We start from the raw sequence: 25,011 nt of genomic DNA on the forward strand, positions 1-25,011 counted from the left end.
CAAGTCATAAGCCAGTTATCTACCCTGTTTCCCCAAAAATAAGCCCTCCCCGAAAATATTGCAACACAGACACAGCCATGAGGTGACCACGCTCGCCCCCTCCTGCACCTCAAAAATAGTAAGACCTCCCTAAAAATAAGGCCAAGCACTTATTTCGGGGTCAAAAGAAAATAAGACCCTGTCTTATTTCCAGGGAAACATGGTATATTTGTTTCAGCCCACATAATCTTCACTTGTTCTGTTGTGAACATTATGGCCTCCACACTAGAGGGATGTGATGGGATGGTTGCCTTTCAGCTCTCCATAGAGTTGAAAGTCACAGTGTCACATTTAATAGGAACTGAGTAATGTATGTGGAAAGGAATAGAAAGCAGGATTTTGGTCCTACTTCTTACCCTGACATTCTTGTGGAGAGGCAGGGAATGAAGATGTCCATTGCCCTTGGTCTCTTTCTGTTTTCTAAAGTTAGAACATTGTGCATCCTAACCATTTAAGTCTCCAATCAGTAGCCCTATCTACACAAAGGTCATTCTAAGCATAACTTGCAGTATCTACATTCTGGCTTCAGCAACTTGGGATAAATCTCAGCTTATCAATCATTTGTGACAAAACTAGCAACCCACAGATTCAGATTCCAAGTTGTTCTTCTGTTTATGAAAATCGGAAGGAGGCAAATCTGGCAATTTCCATTTTACCTCATTCTTATCACTATCATCATCACCTATAAACATCCCCCAGCATCTCTAGGTAGGCCACAAGAACATACTGAATGTGTATATATGTACACAGATAGCTAAAGAAGAAAATAATTTGAAAACCCCATGGTGTTAGAAGAAACTGTTCACAGAAGGAAACTTCAGAGTTAAGATACATATTTTCCAGAAGAACCTATGCCTGTCAGCCACAAACCATATGGCTTAAGACAAAGCATATTCTCTCCCTGCCAATAAGTGCTAGTCCATATTATTAGGGCTTGAGCTGAGTAGCTTCTGGGGTGAAAGCAAACCGCACTAAATAAAATGTATTCAGCAAAATGCGGGCGGCAAGAAGTTAATTCAGCAGTTTTATGTTGCAGCAACTGCAAAAGGCTGAGATTCAAGCATCCCAACACTATTCAATGCTGCTAATTAGGTTTATTACTTAATGAGAGGCCCTAAAAAGAACAGCATATCTTTTATTTACTGGTAATAGGACATCAGTGTCAATTGCAAAGTAGTCTAAATGCTATTGCTGTGTCTCTTGGTTTGTTAAGAAGTTCACATTGGAGTGTGCATTATTTTTGCTCAGGGTATCACTAGCCTCCACACACACACACACACACACACACACATACGCACGCACGTGTGTGTGTGTGTGTGTGTACTCTATTCTCTGTGCCTTAAATGTTACATTTCAAGCAGACCAGGGAAAGGCAACTGCCATAAAGGTAACAGATTGTTGGCTTCCATTTATAGTTTAAGAATGGGTGTAGGCAGCCTGACTGACCCAATTTTCAAATATGGAAAGCTAAACACCACTGAGTTTCAATTGGAACTTGCTCCACCTAAGCAGCTTGTAAGAAAAGCATCAATGAACACACTTTAAATTCTAAAATCTAAAACCCTGCTTTTTTGTCCCTAGCATTTTTGCTCTACATTTTGCTCATAGACAGATGTACCCGTCAATCATATGAAACCTTATCTTAAATGACCCATCTCCCATCAGAAACATGAGGCATTTTTAAAGAAAGAAAGTACTGCATTTAAAATACCTTCAGCACACTTTTTTTTAAGGTGAATTATATTGGCAAAACAACGTTGAGTTGCTAGAAATGGAGCAAAGGAAGGAAGGAAACAGGGAGGGTATTGCTGGCATTGGACTGCAGGTAATCCTTGATTTATGACTGTAGTGAAGCCTGCCCATCACTGTCAAAAATCATGACAATTTCATGACCTTCTTTGTGGTGGTCATTAAGCGAATACTGCAGTTGTTAACGTAATTCACTATAGGTACAGTTTTACCAAAAAAAAACAGAACAATTTTTGGCTTTCAGCAAAACTGGCATAAAACACAGTCAAGTGGCTACGGGAGGCTGCAAATGGCCATAAATGCACCCCGTTGCCAGCGCCTGAACTTTGGTCATGTGACCATGGGCCATGGGCAACTGTCAGAATTTCAAATCTGGGTCATAAGTAGCTCCAAGATAAGTCCACTTAACTTCAAATGGTCAATAAGCAACCAGTCATAAACTGAGGACTACCCAGGATTGATTAGGGGAGACATGATAGCAGTGTTCCAATATCTCAGGGGTTGCCACAAAGAAGAGCGACGTCAAACTATTTTCCAAGGCACCTGAGGGTAGAACAAGAAGCAATGGGTGGAAACTAATCAAGGAGAGAAGCAACTTAGAACTGAGGAGAATTTTCCTGACAATTAGAACAATTAATCAGTGGAACAGCTTGCCTCCAGAAGTTGTGAATGCCCCAACACTGGAGGTCTTTAAGAAGATGTTGGATAGCCATTTGTCTGAAACGGTATAGGGTTTCCTGCCTAGGCAGGGGGTTGGACTAGAAGACTTCCAAGGTCCCTTCCAACTCTGTTATGGTATTGTACTGATTATGCCATCCCATCAGGATTATTCATGTATTTTATTCATTTATTAACTTAATTTACATTGCCATACAATCACAGGATTATTGGAAGTTCACAAAAATTGCATACATTTGTGCACGCACAAACACACACACATATACATACATTTCTGATATAAAGACACAGACAGACAGACAGACAGACATAAAAGTACTAAGACAATTAAAATCAGATGCAATACAGTAACGGATATTTATCTCCAAAAGCCCTCATGGAAAGCTCTGTCTTTAGCTTTTTCTAGAAGGCAGATAGTGTTGGATTCAAATAAACACCCAACAGGAGACCAATCCAGAGGGACAACCTCATGTAATGCTTCAGTCTCCCTCTCTCCCTCATGATAGTCCTGTGCAAAATTCACAAAATATATTTTCACAATCTTGAGATTAACTATATATAGTTAATTGTTGGTTTTATGTCTGACATTTATCAAATGCTTACTTACCTCAATCAAATGTTAAGTTACTATTACAGATTCCTAATTTCTTTCCTAGAAATGCTTAACAGTTAATTGTTAAATAATGACTAATTAATAGTAGTTAGTACATAATTAATAATTAAATAATTAGTAATCTTTAAATTTAAAAAGTCTAGACAGTTCCTTGTATTTAAAACCAGACATTGTTTAAATTATACACAGATCTCTCTATCAGAAGAAGACTTTTTGTTCTTTCCAACAACAAAAAAAGCTTTTTCTAGGGGGAAAGGGTTTTTTCCCCCTTTCCAATTACTGATAAGAGCTGTAAGCATTTTTATGCAAATTAACTATATTAACAATCATAAAATCCATTGACAGATTTCTTTAAGCAGATGACAACTTTAAAATGAACTCTTTATAGCATGGCTTGAAGCCATATATGCAATAACTTTGAAAATATGTATTAGTTACCAAAAAATACACCATATAATGAAAGTTACTTACCAGACGGATGAGGCAAGAAGAACACCTGTGGTGTTGGCAAGAAATGCAATTGGAGGTTCTGCTAGCATCAGCGAAGATAATATGGATCCACCAAAACAGTAAAGCATAGCACTAAACCAACACGCAAGGGGGCTGTCATATGCGACTTCAACTGCTCCTGAAAACAAAAGAAGATACAAACAGCACTTTATGAGGAATTTTGCTTTTAATTTGCTGCAAAAGGAGAAAAGCCAACAAATGGCTCTTTAAATTCTCCGATCAGCTTACTGCACTATTAGCAATAGCACTTACACTTATATATCGCTTTACAGCCCTCTGTAAGTAGTTTGAAGAATCAGCCTATTGCCCCCAACAATCTGGGTCCTCATTTTACCAACTCAGAAGGATGGAAGGCTGAGTCAACCTTGAGCCAATCAGACTCATACCCCTGGCAGCAAGCAGAGAATTAGCCTGCAATACTGCATTCTGACCATTGTGCCATAATGATCCTGCTATGCAGACCACAGCAGCATGTTCTAAGGAAAATAAGGGGTCTGAGAGGAGGAAGCTCAGGTGAAGAAGCAGAAAAAGGTACCCTTGGATGGAGAGAGCAGGTTGGTAATCAAAGGCATGCGAAAGGATGTGATGGTGGAATATTAAAACCCCATAAAATGGCAGAATGGCTTAAGAAAAATGGTGGAAGATATGGTTAGATTCAATAAAGGCAGGGAGAGGATCTGTTTTTAGAACACAACAGTCACAAGCTTCCTGACTTAGTGTATATTATATATCAGGAGTTTTACTGGAGTTTATGTTCCTCCATGAAATATAGATAGATAGATAGATAGATAGATAGATAGATAGATAGATAGATAGATAGATAGATAGATAGATAGATAGATAGATAGATAGATAGATAGATAGATAGATAGATAGAGATAGATAGATAGATAAAGATAGATAGATAGATAGATAGATAGATAGATAGAGATAGATAGATAGATAGAGATAGATAGATAGATAGATATGGATATATATAGAGAGAGATATATACACAAGCACACATATATACATATATACATACAGAGAGAGAGAGAGAGAGAGAGAGAGAGAGGGAGAGATCCAATAAAAATGGAGTGTGATAAAGTTGAACACAATGTGGGAGATATAGTTTACATGAATTTGATCAATGTGGTGGAATCCTTGCTTCAGTTTGCTGCAATTATTATCATAATGCTACTCAGGGGGTGACGGTTGCTAAGAAGGCCAGAGATAGTCGGAATATACAAACAACTTAAGTGTTTCTTAGGCAACTATTACTGAACCAACGTGATATAGCACTGCCAGAAAGTCATGTTGCAAGGGAAAGAAATCCAATTCCAATTTGTTCTTGAATAAAAACTAACTACTGCAGCATTTGCTGTGGAAATTAACAATAGTACAATTTAGAGGAAAGGGTTTGATAAGCTCTTGATTATTTTGAAGGCAGCAAAAATTTGTGAGGGGACGGACGACTAAGAAACCTGTCTATAGAAAGTATCCACGAACATCTCGATCATCTGTTACAAAGAGTTTGGTCTGGAGAGCTTAGCTTCAGAGGAACACACATTATTTGATTTACTGTTTGAAGGTGTTACCTAATATAATTTGTATTCAAGAGCATAGTAACTGGAAATCTTGGAATTTTAGAATCTCAAATTACGCTGTTGTTCATAAAGACAGAGCACATTGGGGGAGAAGGGCATATTCTCTTGAAGGAAAGTTTAAACAATTCATACTTGATTAATCTGAAATTTCAGAGGGAATTCCTTTGAAGAAATAATATAAATGTTTATAATTCATGTTTCCTGCTTGATATATGATTGAATCATCCATTAATAAATTCAAAGGGATTTTGTTTTATGTGGTGATTTCAATCATCATAATTCTTTATGGGGCAATGGTAACTCAAATAGGGATAGGAATTCCTGGAAAGCTTTAGAGAAAAGTTTGAGTTAATTCTTTTTAAGAAGGGGGGCGGAGCTGCAGCCGGTGCAGCTGGAGCGTGTTTGCAGTAGTGCCTCCCGGTTTTATTTTATCAATTTTTAGTACTCCTACTCGATTCTTTTTTATTTAATTAACATCTTTTGGTGGAGATAACAGCGTAGAACATAATACAAACAAAAACTTTTGTTGCTGCTGAAGAATTAAATAAGCATGGGAAAAAGAAAGAAACACCATGACACCAGCCCAGGATCTTTCCCTCAAGTGAAGACAGCAAAACAACCACGAATTGAGGAGCTCTTTGTTGGCAAGAGATCTGTAAGTAAAACTAACCCCCCCAGCCCCAACAATCTGGAGAGATTAGAACAGGACCGGCAAAAAGATATGGCAAATCAGCATTTACTAGACTTCTCCGATCTGGTGGAGGGGGAACAAAATGATTGCCAGCTCTTATCACAAACAACTAGCCCAACAACTTCCTTTATGGAGTCTAAGTTAAAGACTAAAAAGGCAAAGAACAACCAGATAATTCAGAGTATGGAGAGTTTACCCTGGGAAAATTCAACCGAGTTTATGGCAAAGCAATGCCTTCTCACAGTGCAAATGGTGGTTTCAATATTTGAACAATTAATTGCCATCCAACATGATGTAGAGTCATTGAAAAAAGATTTAGCTGTTTTTCTTCAAATGCAATATCGGGCCCCAAGAACTCCCACTAAAGTTCTGGCAGAAGATTTGATTAACTCCCATTCGCAGGATAAGGATAAGGAAATAGAACAAAGAGCCAGAGAAACAGTTAAAGAGACAGATAAAAGGAGACAGTCCTCTCAAAAAAAACAGTCCCCCCCACCAGACAAGGCATCGAGAGGAAAAGGTATCAATAAAGAAGAAATCAGGAAAGAATCCCTCCCTCAATTACAACAATCACATCGCTCGCTACAAACACAAAGGATAGCTTTTAGAATCCATTTGAACAGACTTAATTATGGACTTTGGAATTCCAGAAGTGCAATATTAAATTCCCTAAACCAGCTCCTTCACTGTCATAGGGGCATGATTGATCTCCATGCTGTGGAGTGGTTACCTGAGGTCCCAAATTGGAAGCGGATCATTCTGTCTTTCAAACAGCCCACCATACCACAGATGTTATTCAAGATGAAGGCATTTTTAGCCTCCTTCCAAATCTTTCCCATCAAAGTCTTGGGTGAGGAAAGAGTTATCCCGTTAATAACTAACATGCGAGCCTCCAAGGCGAATGACACCACCTCATTTTCAACCTTGGAAAAGAAAGAGAATGATAGTGGGAGTCAACCACTCTTGCCTGGAGAAGAGATACTTAACAGCACAGAAGCTGGCCTCATTAACGCTTTTGGTGCTCTCCCAAGGAAAGAACAAACAATATTTTATTCAAGCTAGAAAATTTAAAGAAATCCTTATTGGTCACAATGGACCCAGCAGAGCCACTTATAGACCTGGTTTCCCCAATAATTGAGCCTCTCACTTCCCTCCCAGAGGACAAGAGATTGCATGAATTCAAGATCATAGAAAATAGAAGCCAAGACCCAAAGGGGGAATTAGAGACCCCAGTAGAGATGGAGATGTTTTCGTCCCTGTGTGAAAATTCCATGACACCTTCATCACCACCAGCTCCAAACCAAGATACTGAGAGTCGACTCACGAAAGAGCCACCATTGCAAAGAACGAAAGATGACCTAATAACGCCTTGCCCTACAACCAGAGAAGTGGCTTCAGAATGGCAAGCTCTGCTAGCTGGTGCTAAAACCTCTTACCCTGAACAAGTTTCTCAAGAGTCTACTCATGACCTAGACGGGTCCTCCCTATTTTTAAAGAAGACCAATTCAGTGTGCGATGACACCTCAATCCATGGTAACAACCAGACAACTTCCCTTTGTATAAATCAAGTTTCCTGATGAGCTCCAAAAGTTGACCCACTCTCCCTTATAACCTGGAATATAGCAGGTTGGTCCGTCCCATCAAAAGACCAACTCTTTTTTGACTATATATCACAATTTGACATCCTCTTCTTGCAGGAAACCTGGGCCTCCACAGAGATTCAGTTATATGGCTATTGGGTCAACTCAATTCCGGCCGTCCCAAGCAAGGTGGGGGGGGGAGAGCTAAAGGGGGTATTGTGACATTAGTTAATACATCCTTGCATTTTAAATGTGTACCACTGCCACCTTTCCAGTCATGGGTTTTAACTACATTGCTCTTATTTAAACAGGTGGAGATTTTGCTTTTCAATATCTATATTCCTCCACTTAATGAGAATAATGTGATTAACAAGATTTGGGACAGCATAGAAGATTTTATTCTTGGCTGTTCAGCCAAATTCCCCAAAGCTGCAATAATTATAGGGGGGGGGACTTAAACGCTAAGATGGGTCCAAATGATCAAGCATTATATAAGTAGTTTAAGATTCACTATGATGAAAATGTAACAGATGAATCTTTGCATGCCAGACAATTTAAAGACCCTAAAGCTAATCGGGCAGGCTTATGTGTAAGACAAATGACTGAACATTTGGATCTGTGTATCCTTAACGGGTCCCCATGGGGCAATTTCCCAGCAGAATATACTTACTGGGGAGCAGGAAGAAAATCCACAGTTGACTACTGGATAATATCATATGACCTCCTGAAGTTCTTACAGAAGATAGAGGTAGACTCGCGATTGGAAAGTGATCATAATACAATACTCCTTACTCTCACATTGCACCAGAATTCTCTAAGGGCAGGCACAGCCTACCCACCCAGGTTAGAAACTCAAAATACCCAGGTAAAAATTAAATGGAATGAGAAAAACGCTAAGGAAGTTACCAAATGGATGTTAGCCCCTGAAACCATAGAGTTACGTACATCTTTACTAAGAAATAACTGTGGGGGATCTTACCTAGAGGGGTTTGAATCCTTAATGGTAAACTTGAATTCGGTTCTCAGTAACAGATCACTAGCTCACCCCAAAATGCTAGTTTCACAAAACAAAAAATGGTTTGATAGAGATTGCGTTCAACTAAAAAAGATATATAATGAAGAATACAAGAACAGTAAAGGTGCCCGCTCCGAGGAGCACACTTACTACTTAAAGCAGCTGAAAGCACAATATAAGAACCTTCTAAAAGTAAAGAAAAGTGCGGCCCTGAAGGAGTCTTGGCATAGACTAATTACGGCAGTCAGGACAAAAAATACATCCCATCACCATGGGACTGGGAAAACCTCCCCTACCCCCTACAAATCAGGTTCCAATTCATGCCTGGGAAGAGTACTTTAGGGAGCTTTATACAGATCCTGACTACGTAACCAAGGAGAGCCAATCTAGTTTGGACCACACTCCTCATTGCCCCCCTGTTACACCAGAAGAGATATCCCGGTTAATTGGAGCCCTAAAGGCTAATAAGGCACCCGGAGCTGATAATGTCCTGCCAGAAATAATTAAAAAGAATGCCAGTTGGTGGGCTCCACTTTTAGCATCACTGTTTACATTTATAGACAATACAGGCCATATGCCTAGAGATTGGGGAGTAGCAATTATCATACCAATTTATAAAAAAGGGAATAGAAAGGACCCAGGCAACTACAGACCCATTAGTCTTCTAAGCGTTATTAGTAAACTGTATGCCAAACACCTAAATTATAAACTTCAAGATTGGCTAATTTCAGGGGGGATAATCAAAGACGAACAAGCCGGTTTTAGAGAAGGAAGATCGACGGTGGATCATATCTTGGTACTCCACCATTTAGTACAAAAATACACACATAAAAAAAAAAAAATCCTCTCTTTTTGTGGCCTTCCTGGATTTTAAACAGGCCTTCGATTCAATATCCAGGATCACCCTCTGGGAGAAGTTAAAATGCACCACTATCGATAAACACCTCCTCTTCCTCATACAAAAATTGTATGCCAATTCCACCCTGAAAGTGAGGTGCAATCCCCAAGGGAGTTTAACCGGCTCAGTAAGGGTACAAAAAGGGGTACGGCAGGGTTGCATCCTGTCCCCTTCCCTCTTCAACTTCTATGTTAATCCCCTGATTGAGCTTTTACAGAACCCGGATTTCCATCCTCCTAACCTAGCACAACGCAAAGTGCCAATTCTCTTATATGCTGATGACGCCGCTATCATTTCACAAACCCCCATAGGACTGAAGAGAGCAATTAGGGCAACACTCGGCTATTGCAGGCAAAACAAGCTGGTCCTTAACTTCGATAAATCAAAAAATTTAGTTTTTGCTAAAAGACCATGCCAATACTCCTGGCAAATAGAAGGATATAGTTTGGAACAGGTTAGAACATTTAGATACCTTGGTGTGGTTTTCCACTCGCTAGGGACAATGGAAGGCACACCTGGATCAAACATTGCAAGTAGCCATTAGGTCCTCAAATGCAATCAAACATTTCTTTTATACAGGTGGAGGTCAGTTAGTACCTGCTGCCTTAAAACTTTTTGAGGCCAAAACATTGGCACAAATTCTTTACGGGGCACAAACAGGAATCCTTGCAAAGAGAGACTTGTTAGAAACCATTCAAACAAAATTCCTGTGAGCCATCTTAGCTGCTCCCAATGGAACTCCAAATGCCCAGTTAAGAATTGAGACAGGCATGCCTCAAATTCAAGTAAGAGCCTGGAAGATGATGATCATTTATTGGCTTAAAATGCATTTCTTTCCAGAGGGACTGTCCCCACTAGTGTTGACTGACAATTTCCCTTCCCCCTGGAAACAAGCAATTGATCATAAGCTAGGCTCTTATGGGCTTTCACCTTTATTCTTAATGTCCCTAGGCTTTGAGCAAGCAAAGCAAGTAGTAATCAATAGAATGAGGGACATGGAGTTCCAAGAAAAACTAAATAGGTTGCCTTTCCACAGTAGGGACAGAATCAAACAGGGTGTGTGGGAATCGGCAAGATATCTAAATGACCTGATCTCTCCAAAACAAAGAATAGCTTTCTTCAGAGCCAGATTTAACATTCTTCCTTCAGCACTCCTCCAGGGCAGGTATAAGAGAACACCTATAGCCGAACACGTTTGTATATGTGGTAAAGGAGAAGTGGAAGATATTTCACATGTACTATTACACTGCGAGCTATACAGAGCTTGTAGGTCTGCATATATTTTCCCCTTATTAGAGAGATTGCCAGGGAGGGCAGACAATTTTTATCTAGGCTTTCTCCTCCAGGACACTAACCCGGTTATCACGTATGCAGTGGCAAAGTTCTGTGCTGCTGCAATGTCCATAAGGAAAAAATTGGCTACAGTATAGTACCATCTTGTACCAATTATCTGGACATACCTTTAACAATCTTTGGACCATAATGTTATTATCCACTTTTAATGTAAATACTTTTAATTATATTTTAATGTTAGTATTTTTAATATAGTGTAAAGACAAATGTATATTGCTGGTCTTTGACCATAATAAAGACCTTACTTACTTTTAAGAATGGAACCCCCCACTCAGTTTGATTTGTTTATGAATAAATTTTCTTCTTTAGATTAAACTGTTTCCAGATGTATCCTGTCTTATTGTGGCTGGGAAGTTCTCCAAGTCGATAATACAGGAAGTGATCATTTTCCCATTTATTTCTTATAGACAGGTGGGATTTTACTGATTAGGCAGAGGTAGTCCTTTTGTGGATTTGACAAACACAAATGGGTTTCTTCAGACAAAACTATGTAAATTCTGTTGGATTTATGGTGAGAAGAATGACTCAGAGGAATTTCAAAATATTTATACTCTGTGATATAGTTACTGCAACTGATCAGGCTATGGCTAATCAAATCTAAAAAAGAAAAATCAGTTGGCTACATGATAGGTTGCTGAATGTGCTAAATCTACATGAGTAGATTAACATTTTTAATATATTTAGTTGCTGATGTTAACAATCAAGAAAAGAACACTATAAAGACAGAACTATATTGAGTACAATAAGGTAGGGAAGTTCAGTGCAGTAAAAAATGAAATGAAGACATCTTACAGATAAAGGTAAAGGTTCTCCTTGCACAAATGTGCTAGTTGTTCCCAACTCTAGGAGGCGGTACTCATCTCTGTTTCAAAGCCGAAGAGCCAGCGCTGTCCGAAGACATCTCCGTGGTCATGTGGCTGGCATGACTAAATGCCAAAGGTGCACGGAACATTGTTATCTTCCCACCAAAGATGGTTCCTATTTTTCTACCTGCATTTTTATATGCTTTCGAACTGTTAGGTTGGCAGAAGCTGGGACAAGTAACAGGAGCTCACTCCATTACATGGTGTTAGGGATTCGAATCACCAAACTGCTGACCTATCTGATTGACAAGCTCAGCATCTTAGCCACTGAGCCACCTTATGTAAATCTTAGATATTAGCAAAGTGAAATGGAGTGGAATTAGACACTCTCAGTTATGCTGTTTAATATATATAGTACTCCATTTACAACAATTGGGACCAGAATCTCATTCACTGAGCAAAGCGATTGTTAAAAGAGCCAAGGTGGCGCAGTGGTTAAATGCAGCACTGCAGGCTACTGCTAGATCAGCAGGTCAGCGGTTCAAATCTCACCGGCTCAGGGTTGACTCAGCCTTCCATCCTTCCGAGGTGGGTAAAATGAGGACCCAGATTGTTGGGGGCAATATGCTGACTCTCTGTAAACCGCTTAGAGAGGCCTGAAAGGCCTATGAAGCGGTATATAAGTCTACTGCTATTGCTATTGCTATTGTTAAGTGATGTGTCATGAGACCAATTTGTTCGACAACTACAATCCTGGCTCTCCTGACTGTGGGAGATTAGCAACTGCACAGGGTATTAAGCCTAGTGCAGGGGAGAGGGTTTAGATCTCCCAGGTATGGTGGGGCAAGGAGGGAACCCAGGCTTCTAAGTACACTCACAAGACCCAGGCCCTTTCCCCAATGGGGAAAACAATCATATGAATGATGGTGTTTGCTAACATTTTTTGCCAGATTTGAGGTCCATTCCTCCAACATGCTGAGAAAATTCACCATTGCGCTGAAAAAAATGGGCTTTAAATCTGGCTAAATTGTTAGCAAATGTCATTGTTCTAGAAGACTTGTGAATATATTGAAATTCCATATAACAAAGAGGTCTACAACCAAGATCTTAGTAGATGATTTTCTATTTATAAAAAGCTTTGAAGATGAAGTCAGATCAATTATTAGTTATTATTAAGTTGTTATCCTTGAGAAAAAGCAGCTTAACTTCCTGACCTTCTAGACAGCTGAGTAAGACTCCTAGTGACCTCATTGGAAGAAGCACAGCCAAAATTTCCTCGCCCCTTTGGAACACTCTACAGGTTGGGAATAGGATCAAAACACTTCCATTTCCATACTTATAAACTGTGCAAACTCCAAAGCAAAATTTGCTGCAATTTAAGAGCACAATCCCAAGTGCCATTTTAGAGAAGATGAAATATTTTTTGTATTTTGGAAAGAAACTACTACTCTGGATTTAAAATTCAGAAATGTACAGGTGTATTCACTTTCAGTCTTTGAATTGTCTATTTATGTAATGAAAAGACTGATCAGTATAATCCCACGTCAAACATTGATCTGTTATTTTTACATATCTACATATACACATATACACAAACACACACACACACACAAACACACACACACACACAAACACACATATTTAGAGTTACAACCCCCGGTATGCCCAAATATGGGAGGAAGATCACTACTTCCATTCTCTGTTTTTCGGCTCGTCACAAGAGACCATCCAGACAGAAACCCAATATTTTTACTGTTGCCTTTTTGTTACACTTGTTGTATTTGTGCTGATAAATAAATAAAGGGAGACTAGTATAGATCTATTTCAAGCTATTTAGCTCTCATCAGCTAGCCATACCCTTACTGGGGATCGAACCTGTGCTGTATTGCATCTTAGGCAGATGTGTTAACCACTAAGCCACAGAGTTCGACTCCTTATCAGCCAAGCCAGGGTGAAAGGTAGGGTGTAACTCTAAATAGATATACATACATACATACATACATACATACATACATACATACATACACACACACACACACACACACACACACACATATACTGGGATTTTTTTCTTTTTTGGTTAAGTCGTATTTTATACACACTCACTCACTCACACATCCTACATGAGCTAGTGTGGTATAGTAGTAGTTAAGGTAAAGTGTTAGAAGACAGAAGACCATGAATTCTAGATTTATTTTAGACCTGGAAATCAACTGGTCAACTTTGGGAAAGTCATATTTAGTTAAGACTAAAAAGTCATAAATCCTTTATTTACAATTAGTACTGGCCACTATGATAGATTATGGTCCACAACGTGACCATAATCTTGAATGAAGGTTTTTCTATTATTTGATTGAGGTGGTGGATTTTATACACACCCAGTGTTGTTTTAAATAAATTATAGTAATATGAATAATTTAAACATGAAGAAATTGCATACAAGATTCCATAAAAACTAGCATGTTACTACAGATCATCCCTAGCTTTGATGTGTGTACTCTACACCCTCCACATGTGAGAATTTATAACTCCCAATAATCCCAGCAATTGCCATAATGGCTGGGAAAACCAAGAGTTGCAACCCATGCAGCTGAATGTTTTACAGGGAAAAACAACTTGTTTTCTAACAACTTGTTTTTTAGTAACTTTCAATACATTAATGATGCTTATTTCATTTAACTGCTTCTCTTTCATTATAAAGTTAGCTAAGGGTCACTGAATTGGCTCACAATCAAGATCAATCCGCAATAAAAACAAAAGAAATAATGGAATAAATTATTCTTATTCTGTTAACAAATAATAATAATACCTTCAAGGCTTTTCAAAAATTACAAAATAAATATAATTTATCAAAAACAGCCAAAAAGCTAGCTAGTTCTTACCCTGTTTGTAAATTGTTAAATTCTGTTTAATCCCAATGCTTTAGCTGTCTATGAAATATAAGGAATTTGAATGTTTGAATGTTTCATAGAGACAAATTCAATATTATTATTTTATTATTATTATTTTTATTATTATTATTTTTATTATTTCAATATTATTTTTTAAAAATTGCAACAACAAAATTGAATAATATGCACAAAAACTGCACAAGTACATTTGCCTATTACAAAATCAACATCTTGCACAAAAATGTCTTATTTAAATAAATATCATATATGATTTATTGTATGATTTTAAAATCTGGTTGATTCAGCAAAAACAAATCCAGTCTTTAAAAATTTGATTGTCAGCCTTTTATGTTGGAGATGTAATAAATAGCAGGAATATTAGTGCAAATGCTCTTGACATCTCTCCTATATTATCCGTGACCCGTCAAAAGCGCGGAGGACAAAATCGCGCTCGACGAAAGCGTGCATGTGACGTCATCACAGCGCGACGAAAAAAATTAAAAATTGAAATAAAATTAAAATTAAAGCAAGCCGATTCACATAAAGGTAAGGGTTAGGTTAAGGGTTAGGGTTAGGGTTAGGTTAAGGGTTAGGGTCAGGTTTAGAGCGTTAGCGTTAGGTTTAGCGTTAGGTTAAGGGTTAGCATTAGGTTTTTCGTTACGTTAACGGTTAGGTTTAGGGTTAGATTTAGGGTTAGGTTAAGGGTTAGGTTTAGGGTTAGGTTTAGTGTTAGGTTTGGGGGGGTTAGGGGAAGGTTTTAGCTTTATTTTTACATTTTTCGATCACAGCGCGATGTTTTCGTCGCGCTGTGATGACGTCAAATGCGCGCTTTCGTCGAGCGCGATTATGTCCTCCGCGATTTTGTGGTGGAACCATATTATCTTGAGATAATAATAATCAGGTTCTTTATTGATTTTTATTATTATTGATAAACCAGATCACTGAGATGATATTATAGTTTAGAGAACTTAATGTTGCTAAATTATTTTTCTAAAAACTGAAAATTTTATATTTATGAAAAGCTTTAGATTTGTGCCTGGGGACCCCTTTCTTAAAAGCCCCTAAATGCAGAGAAATAAAACTACATTTACATTTTTGCAATTTATTAGAGATGGATCTCTACCAGCTGCCAATAAATTTATGTGTAACAGTGCTGGGATGGCTTCCAGAGAGACAGTTTTTATCTTTTCTTTCTAAAATAATTTTCTATCAATTTGGAAAAAGTAATGTTAGAAAATGAAACAGAAGATAGAAGTGTACTGTTCCCTTGCAAAATTTTGTTCATGCCATTGGGCAACTTGGGAGCACTTTAGAACTTGAAATGGAGAGGCCACTGAACATTATTTTACACAATAATTACATTAGCATAAAAACAGCATCCACAACAGATGGCAATTCCTGAATCTTTAAAATTCAGTTTCTATTTTATTGCTCAGATAGCTTAGTGCCCACATCAGAACTGTATTCATAAAACTAAGAACTGTAATTTTTTAAGATTTTTTTTTCCTGCCTTCATTTTTATAACTTAATACTTAATACTTCTCCTCCTCCTATTTTCTACACAACAACAACCCTGTGAATGTGAGTTGGGCTGAGAGAGAATGACTGGCCCAAAATCATCCAGCTGGCTTTCATGCCTAAAATGGACATTAAAATATCACATTAGTATTATAAGTTTAAGTTACTAGTAAAACAATTGTTACTTTTTATATCCTTGCAACCTTAGATATTACAGTTTTAAATTTTAAAATAAAAATAATAGTGAAAGTAGTGAAATAGAAATAATTGATTTTTTTTGCTGTATTTTTCAATTCTATGTGTGATTGATATCTTTAAGAACATTTTACTTACTTGTTAGGTTTAAACGTAGCAAACCCTAACCCAGATAATTATTTCTAAAAATCATCTCTTCTGATCAGAAGTTCGAACTTTAGTGGGAGGAGGGGAGGAAGAACATTATATATAGCAGTCTGAACCCATCACTCCCAAATATTCCCATATCCCTGCTAACACTAGACACACAAACCACCCCCAATTCTTACGTTTTTATTTATCTGATCACATCAGATTCCACTTTACAAATATTGTCTTTGAAAGAAGTGTCACTCATGCTAAATTGAGCAAGCTCACAATCTCAAAGAAAGAATGGAATGGAAGAGGGAAAAAAGAATAAGCTCAATTGTTCAAAACAACAAAAGGTATGATGATAAGATAAATGGATGGATGGATGGATGGATGGATGGATGGATGGATGGATGGATGGTGTGTGTGTGTGTGTGTGTGTGTGTGTGTGTGTGTGTTCATTTCTCTTTTCAGGATCTGTGGTGGCATTTTTCTCACCTAAATTTACTCTGAATTTATAGCTGAACGAAGTGAGTCACTAAAGGGTCCCAGCTTAGGTGGCCAAGGGACAGAAATAGGAATAGGATAGATCATTTCAAGAGAAGCAAACTCAATTCAGATGGGTTATAACAGAAGACTGGTGTATATTTGTGTACACGCACTATTGCCCTATCGATTTACATTTCATTTAGTGACCATTTTAAGTTACAATGGCATTGAAAAAAGTGACTTATGACCGTTTTTCACACTTAACGACTGTTGCAGCATCTGCATGCTCATGTGATAAAAATTTGGATTTTTGGCAACTGGCTCGTATTTATCACGATTGCAGGCTTCTGGGATCATGTGGTCACCTACTGTGGCTTTCTGACAAGGAAAGTCAACGGAGAAGGCAAGAAAGGTCGTAAAATGGGGCAAAATTCACTTAACAAATGTCTCGCTTAGCAAAAAAAATTTGGGCACAATTATGATGATAAGTCAAGGACTACCTGTATTATAGTAGTGCTGACAACCAAATTCCAAGAATCATTGGTCTTTCCTAAATATTGCAATTTCTGCCTTGTTTCCCCTTCTACAAGAGAACATGTATTTATTTTAGTAAACAAATTTACATACTGCTCAAGTTAGACATAGATGATTCTGAGTGGCTTACAACATTTAAAAATTCATTACATAATAAAACCTATTAACCACCACCACCACCCAGCCCATGGCAGCAACAACACAACAAATCAGTCAGTTCCATCTCTGTTCACAAAATGTTTTTAGGCCCCTTCCAAAATGCAACAAGGTGGGGGCCAACTGTACCTGGGTGGGGGGTGCACATATGCATCCAGAACAATACAGCTAGTTTCGACTTACAATTGTTTGTTTAGACACTGAAAAAAGTGACTTATGATAGATTTTTACACTTACGACCGTTGAAGCATCCCCCATGGTCACATGATCAAAATTCAAAAGCTTGGCAACTGACTCATATTTATGACGGTTGCAGTGTCCTGTGGTCATGTAAATCATCTTTTACCATCCTCTGACAAGCAAAGTCAATGGGGAAGCCAGATTCGCTTAACAACGGTGTTACTAACTTAACTACAGTTATTTGCTGAACAGCTGTGGCAAGAGAGCTATGGTAAAATGGGACAAATTCAATTAACAACTGTCTCGCTTAACAACAGAAATGTTGGGCTTAATTGTGGTCCTAAGCTTGGGACTTGGGACTGTAAAGGACAACAAAAATGAGTCAAATCAGAGCAAATATATTTACCTGTTTTAGAGATGAAGCAGGCAAATGTATGGCTAGTCATATGAAATAACTCCCTCAAGTTTGCTATCTTCTGATATTACACAGTTACCTTGTCATTCTGGTAAAAAAATGAAGCTAATACTCTGCATGCATTAAAAATAGAAAATTATCTCATAGATTAGTTCCTAGTGGATGTTACATAAAAAGAACTCCACTGGGTTGGCCAAAAATCTCCCTTGCCCAATATTCTGCTTCTAAAAGGAGCACCAAGTACCTCTAGTAAGCCATTTACTTTATACTGAACTTACACAAGTTAATTTTCACCTAACACTTTCAGCTAATCGTTGTAGATCTTCTAATCCTTCTTTTTTTAAAACATTCAAATAAACAGTTAATACTTTGCAAAGTCTATGTGAAGTTTTGTTATCAAGAAAACATGACATTGTACAGTAAAATAAAATCCTTCCAGCTAAGCCACTAACAAGGCATTAAAGATTTTTTCCCCCATCAAATGTGTATGAAATTATCTATGATCCAAATACTTCGCCTGTATTGCTTTCATAATATTACTGAGATCCTTTCAACATCAAAAATGTTTATTTTCTAAAGCTGTTGAAACGTTTAAAAAATTGAGTACAGTATTAATGCGCTTTATAAAGAATGTTTTATTAGAATTTTATTAGAATTATAATTTGAACCTTTGTAAAACTGCAAAAGTTTCGAATACCCAAAGGGGGGGTTTCTACGTGATTGTTCATCAAGAAATCTCATGGAGTTCAATTTCATACATTTAATTTTGCTGGGTAGAGGTAAAAATAGCCATTTGTGTCAATCCTAATAAGCAATCTTCCAAATACCCAAAATAGGAAGTTTAATTTTATCTGGAAAATGTGTTATAACCTAAGCTTCAGCATAAGCTAGTAGTCTTCATATGAAACAAGGATGAGTTGTAAGCCCTTTGGTCGCACTTTAGGAATGCTTGTTGACTTTGAACATGCTCAGGAGCTGTAGTTGCTCCTTCCGGAATCTCTAGGACTAAAACCAAGTTTGGTACTCCAGACCTCGGCCTACTTACTCACTCACCCCGCTGCTCCTTCAGAGACATGATGGAAGCGGCGTAATGCGCTAAATCAAAGAAGGGAAACATGGGCAAACGAGCGAAGCGCAGCGGCAAATCCCCCAAGAGCTCCATCGCGACAGATCCTGATACGCATGCGCCAATCCTGCCAAGCGGCGAGCGAAAACGCGAAAGTAAGAATTGCTCGGGAAGGGGACGGGACCAATTTCACATAAGGCAGAGTTAGAGGGGACTCTAACGCCCTCCCCGTTCTTTCACGGCCTATAGCCGCGCGGGAGAATGTGACTATGGAAAATTAAAACTCCGCCCCATCTTCGCTCTTAGGCCAAACCGCTCTCAGAAGGCAGGGCGGAAGAAAGGAACTCGCGCCCACGAGCCGAGGAATGATTGGTTCGGCTTGAATCTAACGTCATCCAGGACTAAAAGGATATTGGCTGAGCTTTGTAAGGCGGGCCGAGAACACAGAATTGTCGATGGGTAGTAGTTTGTCGGTAGCAGGAGCGCACGTTTTGGGCTGTGCTACAGTAATGGGTGGAAGCTCGTCTTGAGATCCCTGAGAAGCAACAACAGTAGTTACTAACCGCCGGGTGTAGGTTCAGCCTATCACCGTCTTGGAAATTAAGTGAATATCTAAAATTCTAGATAAAGACAGCGAAAGTTATAATAATAACCGTACTTAACACTATATAAGAGGGACGCAGTGGCTAAAACGCTGACCTTGTCGATCAGAAAGGTCGGCAGTTCGAATCCCTAGCACCATAACACATTGAGCTCCTGTTACTTGTCCCAGCTTCTGCCAACGTAGCAGTTAGAAAGCATGTAAAAAATGCAAGTAGAAAAATAGGGACCACTTTGGTGGGAAGGTAGCAGCCTTCCGTGCGCCTTTGGCTTTAGTCAGATCCACTTTGAAACATGAGCACCGCCCCTTGGAGTTGGGAACGACTAGTACATGTGTGAAGGCAACCTTTACCTTTAACACTATATAAAAAGGTCCCTCCCTATACAGGGCATTATAGACTTCTATCAACCTATTTTCCAAAACACCAGAAGGCAAGACAAGAAACAATGAACAGAAACTAATCAAAAAGAGAACCTAGAACTAAGGAGAAATTTCCTAACAGAGAACCATAAACATTTGGAACTGCTTGCCTTCAGAAGCTGTGGATCACTGGAGGCTTTTAAGAAGAGACCAGACAACCACTTGCCTGGAATAGTATAAGGGTCTCCTGCTTGCACAGGGGGTTATACTAGATGACCTCAAGGTCCCTTTCCAACTCTGTTACAGGTAGTCATTGAGCTACAACCAAAACTGAGCCCAAAATTTATGTTGCTAAGTGAAACATTTGTTTTGCCCCATTTTACGACTTACCACATTTGTTAAGTGAATCAGTGCAGCAGTTAAATTAGTAACACAATTGTTCAGTGAATCTGGCTTCCCCATTGACTTTGCTTGTCAGAAGGCCGCAAAAGCTGATCAAATGACCCCAGGATACTGCAATTGTCATAAATATGAGATAGTTGTCAAGCATCTGGATTTTAATCAGGTGACAGTAGGGATGCTGTGAAAAACAATCATAAGTAACTTTTTTCAGTGATGTAACTTTGAATGGTCACTAAATGATCTGTTGTAAGCCGAGGATTACCTGAACTAGTTTGATGCCTTTTGGAGATTCTGGGCTACAACTCACAGACAATTGATATCTGTCCCGTAACCTGTTCTGCTGGTATTTTCAGTGCAGTGCGTAAAGGTTCATTCTGCTCTGCAAAGTGCTACTTGAGTCCACTCTTTTTCCAAGACACAGCAGAGCATTGAATAAAGTCATTATTTTAGTGACTGAATTAGTGTTGCCTTTTGGCAACTGCCTGAACAAGTCCCTGCAGGGTTTTTAAAGCAAAATATCTGAAGGCAGTGGTTTGCCACTGCCTCCTTCCTAGGGCTGAGAGAGGGACTGTCAGCCTCTGCTTTGCTGCTGCTTCAGCTGTCATTGAAACAGGGAGGGGGAGGCATGGTATCTGGGAGGGGAATCATTATGTGCTGGAGGAAGTTTCTAGACGCTGTTCTGACCACCTTACTGCGCATGTGGAAGAAGGGAGTTTCCTGCCAAGGCCAACTGTCCAGCATTCCATCCTGATGAGGATTTTTGAAGTTATCTCCCACCTGACAGTTGGGTGCATTATAATTGGACTATGAACAGGGGTGCCAAGGGGAGGGGATTGAATTGTGCTTGATATTATCCGCTTTCACGCCTAATTAACCAGACTCAGCTTTGCTTTGCAACTGTTCATTTATAATTAGTAAAAGTACACTTGATTTCAATTCAAATGGAGTCGAGTGGTTTCTTTCCTGATTACTGAATGAAGTCAATGCTGACAGGGACTGGAGCAAGGTTACCCAGCTGGCTTTTTGTTTAAGATAGGACTAGAACTCAGGGTTTTTAGCTTGGAACTTCGACTACTTATTTATTTAGTTTGTCAAGCATGTAAAAGATAATGGCTATAAGTATAAACATAAGTATGAACACAGTAAATGAGTACAAATAACTACTATACTAGTTTTTGTGCCTAAAGCAGAACTTGAACTCAGTACAAGATTTAGCCTGGTGTTTCAACCACAAGTTCAAAATGGCTCTCATGAGTAAAGGGTTAAGTGCCTAAAATGTGATGTGCAAACCAACTCTCACCATGCTGGCTCAAATACAAGCTGCCTGGTAGAGCTTTCACCTAGTTAGAAGCTGGCAGGCTGAAACAACAAAGAGGATGTGCTACAGTTCTTTATTCCTTCAGAAGCCCCTTTTTACTCAGTTTTTCAAACCCATAGCTATTAGCTGGAGATATCCCTAGCTTTATAATAAATATCATTCATAACTGAGCTCTCAGAGTACAAATAGAGCATAAAAATAGATCATTATAAATGATACGTCACCTTTATTTTTGTCGCTTCAGTAATACTATATTGTGTATGCACTGAACCCCTAATCAGAAACAAAGTATATGTAGATACAACATAATTTATTGTCGAAATGAACAATTGAAATTTAGAATCTGAGTGCTTCCAGAACAATCTCTTAAAACGCTTAAATAGCAGTTGGCAATAGCATAATAACATTTTGTATACATATATTTAAATTTCTATTTCTGCATAAAAATGAAACTACTTTAAGATATGAAATCTAATAAAATATTGGTCAATTACATAAATACCCATTAACGTAGAAAATACTGCAAGTCAAATGTTACGTTTGTAATTAGAGGAGAGTCTCTTAATTTTCATGAGCACTGATTATAGGTCATTTGAAAGATTCCTCTGTAATCAGTTTGATTAATTATAGTTATTTTTACCCACCAATGTTAAACAGGATTCTTTATTTCCCCTTCTATTGGATAAGTTGCGATGCCAGCCCAACCCATAACTCAAAAGTATATCTTGAATAATTATGTGAGACATTAAATGTGTAGACATCATTTTATAAAAGCATAAAATCATGTTCTTTGCAGTTCTACTTGATATCCACTGAGTGGCAATAGATGTACACATAGGAAATAAAAATCCAGTTATGTCTGACTTTTGCTCACAGATGGAGCAAGCTGACACAGAAGATCAAAAAGAAGAAAGATATGGACTCTGCCAGCTCGAGATCGGATATGGACTACACTTTATCCTAGCAATGGAGATAAGATGGTAACTTGCTCATAGTATATCCCTGGGCAATATACATATTTTAATTAGCTCAACCAAAAGTCTTCATCTGAATGTAAAAACAGGTGTGCTGGATCAATCCAAGGATCATCTTATTTAAGCATTTTGTTGCTCACAGAAGCAAACCAAATGCCTATGTGGTACTCACAAGTAGGAAGTTAGAAGCTACCTTTCTCCTACATTCCTGAATCTAAATACCTGCTGCCCCAATTTGAAGATGAGTTGAGTCTTCAGGACTTAGCCCCGAGTAGATATGATTTCTGTGAATAATCTATTTTAAAAATTCCCCTTTAAATCTATCCAGATGAATAGCCAATACCATGTCTTGAGGTGATGAATTCTTAAGGGTTATTGTGCACCATATGCATAATTTTACCTGTTTTAGATCTTATTCCAATCAGCTTCCTTGGAAGGCCCCTGGAATTAATACTATATACATATTTTAAAATACAGTAAGATCTTTCTTTCTCCATTTCTCCATGCCATGTGTGATGTTACACAAATCAGTGGCGTTTGTGCCAGAAGTTGTCTTTTTTTTTTAAGTTGAAGAATCCCAAATACTCAGTTTCTGTTGAAAGAGCTATGTTTGGTTCCTCTAATTTTGATGCCCTTATTGTACTTTCTCCAACTATGTTACATACTGGATTTGTTTTTTCAAATGTGGTAGCCAGAACTGTATACAATGTTCCAGATGCAATGTACATTGTATAAGGAATTACAACTTTGATTGTTTTGTTTTGAGTCCGTTTCTTAATTATTATACTAGTATTAAAAAAGAGAATGAATGAATGAATTCTGGCATAGAATTTGTCATTTTCAGTTTCCAGCTATGGATGGAATCACACATTCCATATGATACCTACTACAGCTCCAGGGTTCCTTCCTTCATGTTAATCCCATCATTGTACAGGTAGTTCTTGACTTACAATAGTTCATTTGGTAACTATTCAAAATGACAACAGCACTGAAAATAGTGACTTATGATCATTTTTCACAGTTACAACTTTTGCAGCATCCCCATGATCATGTGATCAAAATTCAAATGCTTGGCAACTGGTTCATATTTAAAACCGTTGGTGTGTCCTTGGGTCATGTTATCACCTTTTGTGACCTTCTGACAAGCAAAGTCAATGGGGGAGTCAAATTCACTTAACAGTCGTATTACTTACTTAACAACTGTTTTGATTAGCAAGAAAGATGATAAAATTGGGCAGAACTCAACAAAGGTCTCACTTAATGACAGAAATTTGGGGCTCAATTGTCGTAAGCTAAGGACTACCTGTATATGTAAACATAGGATATTTTGCCCTGGTGTACAGATTTAAATTGGATCATGTTTGCAATTTGATTTAAACATTCAATTTAAAGAGAATCATTAGAAATTTTTCTGCTTGTAACTTTTATTTCCTTTAGTAAATTATTCTCCTCATAGATTTACTTTAGTTTCTTGTAATTCAGCCATCAATCTTTTGTCTATGTTGTTCCAGTTCTATTTTAGCATCCAATTGTTCTTTTTGTTTATTACAATCCCTTTTTTTGTTTTGCAGTTTATTAAATTAAAAGGCTCTTACATAGGTGTGTGTATGTATATGTATACATATGAGAGCAGTTTGACTAGAAACCAAGATACCATGAAATATTCTTCCACCATAGGCATGAAAGCAGGCTGGGTGACTTTGGGCCAGTCACTCTCTCTCTGCCCAACTCACCTCACAGCTTTGTTGCTGTGGAAAAAAAGAAGGAGAAAAGAGTATGAGTTATATTAGCTGCCTTGAGTTATTTATCAAAATAATAGAGGAAAAATAAATAAAATTTAAATAGGTTGTATGTGTCAACTTCTAAAGCGTTGCCATGACTATTATCAGGTTGGCATTCAAGGGAGGATTCCATGCATACCTTCGCCCAGAGTTGGATCTCTGTGAAGTTCTTGGGAACTTCACAGAATGTATATATACAGTAAGCTTCGGGAACCCTTTATTGTCAGTTATGTTTGAAAATAATTGGAAGAACAAATAAAACTGATACTGTTCTTGCTGTTAATATCATCTGCCTCACCAAGGAGAAAATGTAGATGAAACATTCAGTATTCCTACACAAAATCCCACCAAAACTCACAAGACATTGTGCCTTCATAAGATGTCAGCCTTAGTGGATGGGGAAAGTTGCCATCTTCCCTTTATCTTGATGAGAAATGTGTGAACATCTTTAAGGAAGATTGAATGTTCAATCTGGTTTTGGGTCCAG

At 38.1% G+C, this 25,011-nt stretch overlaps 1 protein-coding gene across 2 annotated transcripts in view; it reads right to left on the reverse strand.

The window, feature by feature from the left end:
- The window catches only part of TMEM38B (transmembrane protein 38B), a 43,485-nt gene extending 24,209 nt beyond the window's left edge, over positions 1 to 19,276 (reverse strand). Inside the window, exons 1-2 of one of the 2 annotated variants that reach the window (XM_014060893.2) lie at positions 19,076 to 19,276; positions 3,551 to 3,707 (exon numbers count right to left, since the gene is read on the reverse strand). In XM_014060893.2, coding sequence (XP_013916368.1) covers positions 3,551 to 3,707; positions 19,076 to 19,184 — 266 coding nt within the window. In that variant the 5' untranslated portion in view covers positions 19,185 to 19,276. Of the gene's footprint in view, positions 1 to 3,550; positions 3,708 to 19,067 lie in introns of both variants that reach the window. The other variant, XM_014060895.2, reaches the window with a different exon arrangement.
- Between the last annotated feature and the right edge of the window lie 5,735 nt (positions 19,277 to 25,011).

This window comes from Thamnophis sirtalis, unplaced genomic scaffold, assembly GCF_051295495.1.
Source record: "Thamnophis sirtalis isolate CommonGarterSnake01/CBP01778 unplaced genomic scaffold, rThaSir2_p1.2 scaffold_5, whole genome shotgun sequence".
Taxonomy (NCBI): domain Eukaryota; kingdom Metazoa; phylum Chordata; class Lepidosauria; order Squamata; family Natricidae; genus Thamnophis; species Thamnophis sirtalis.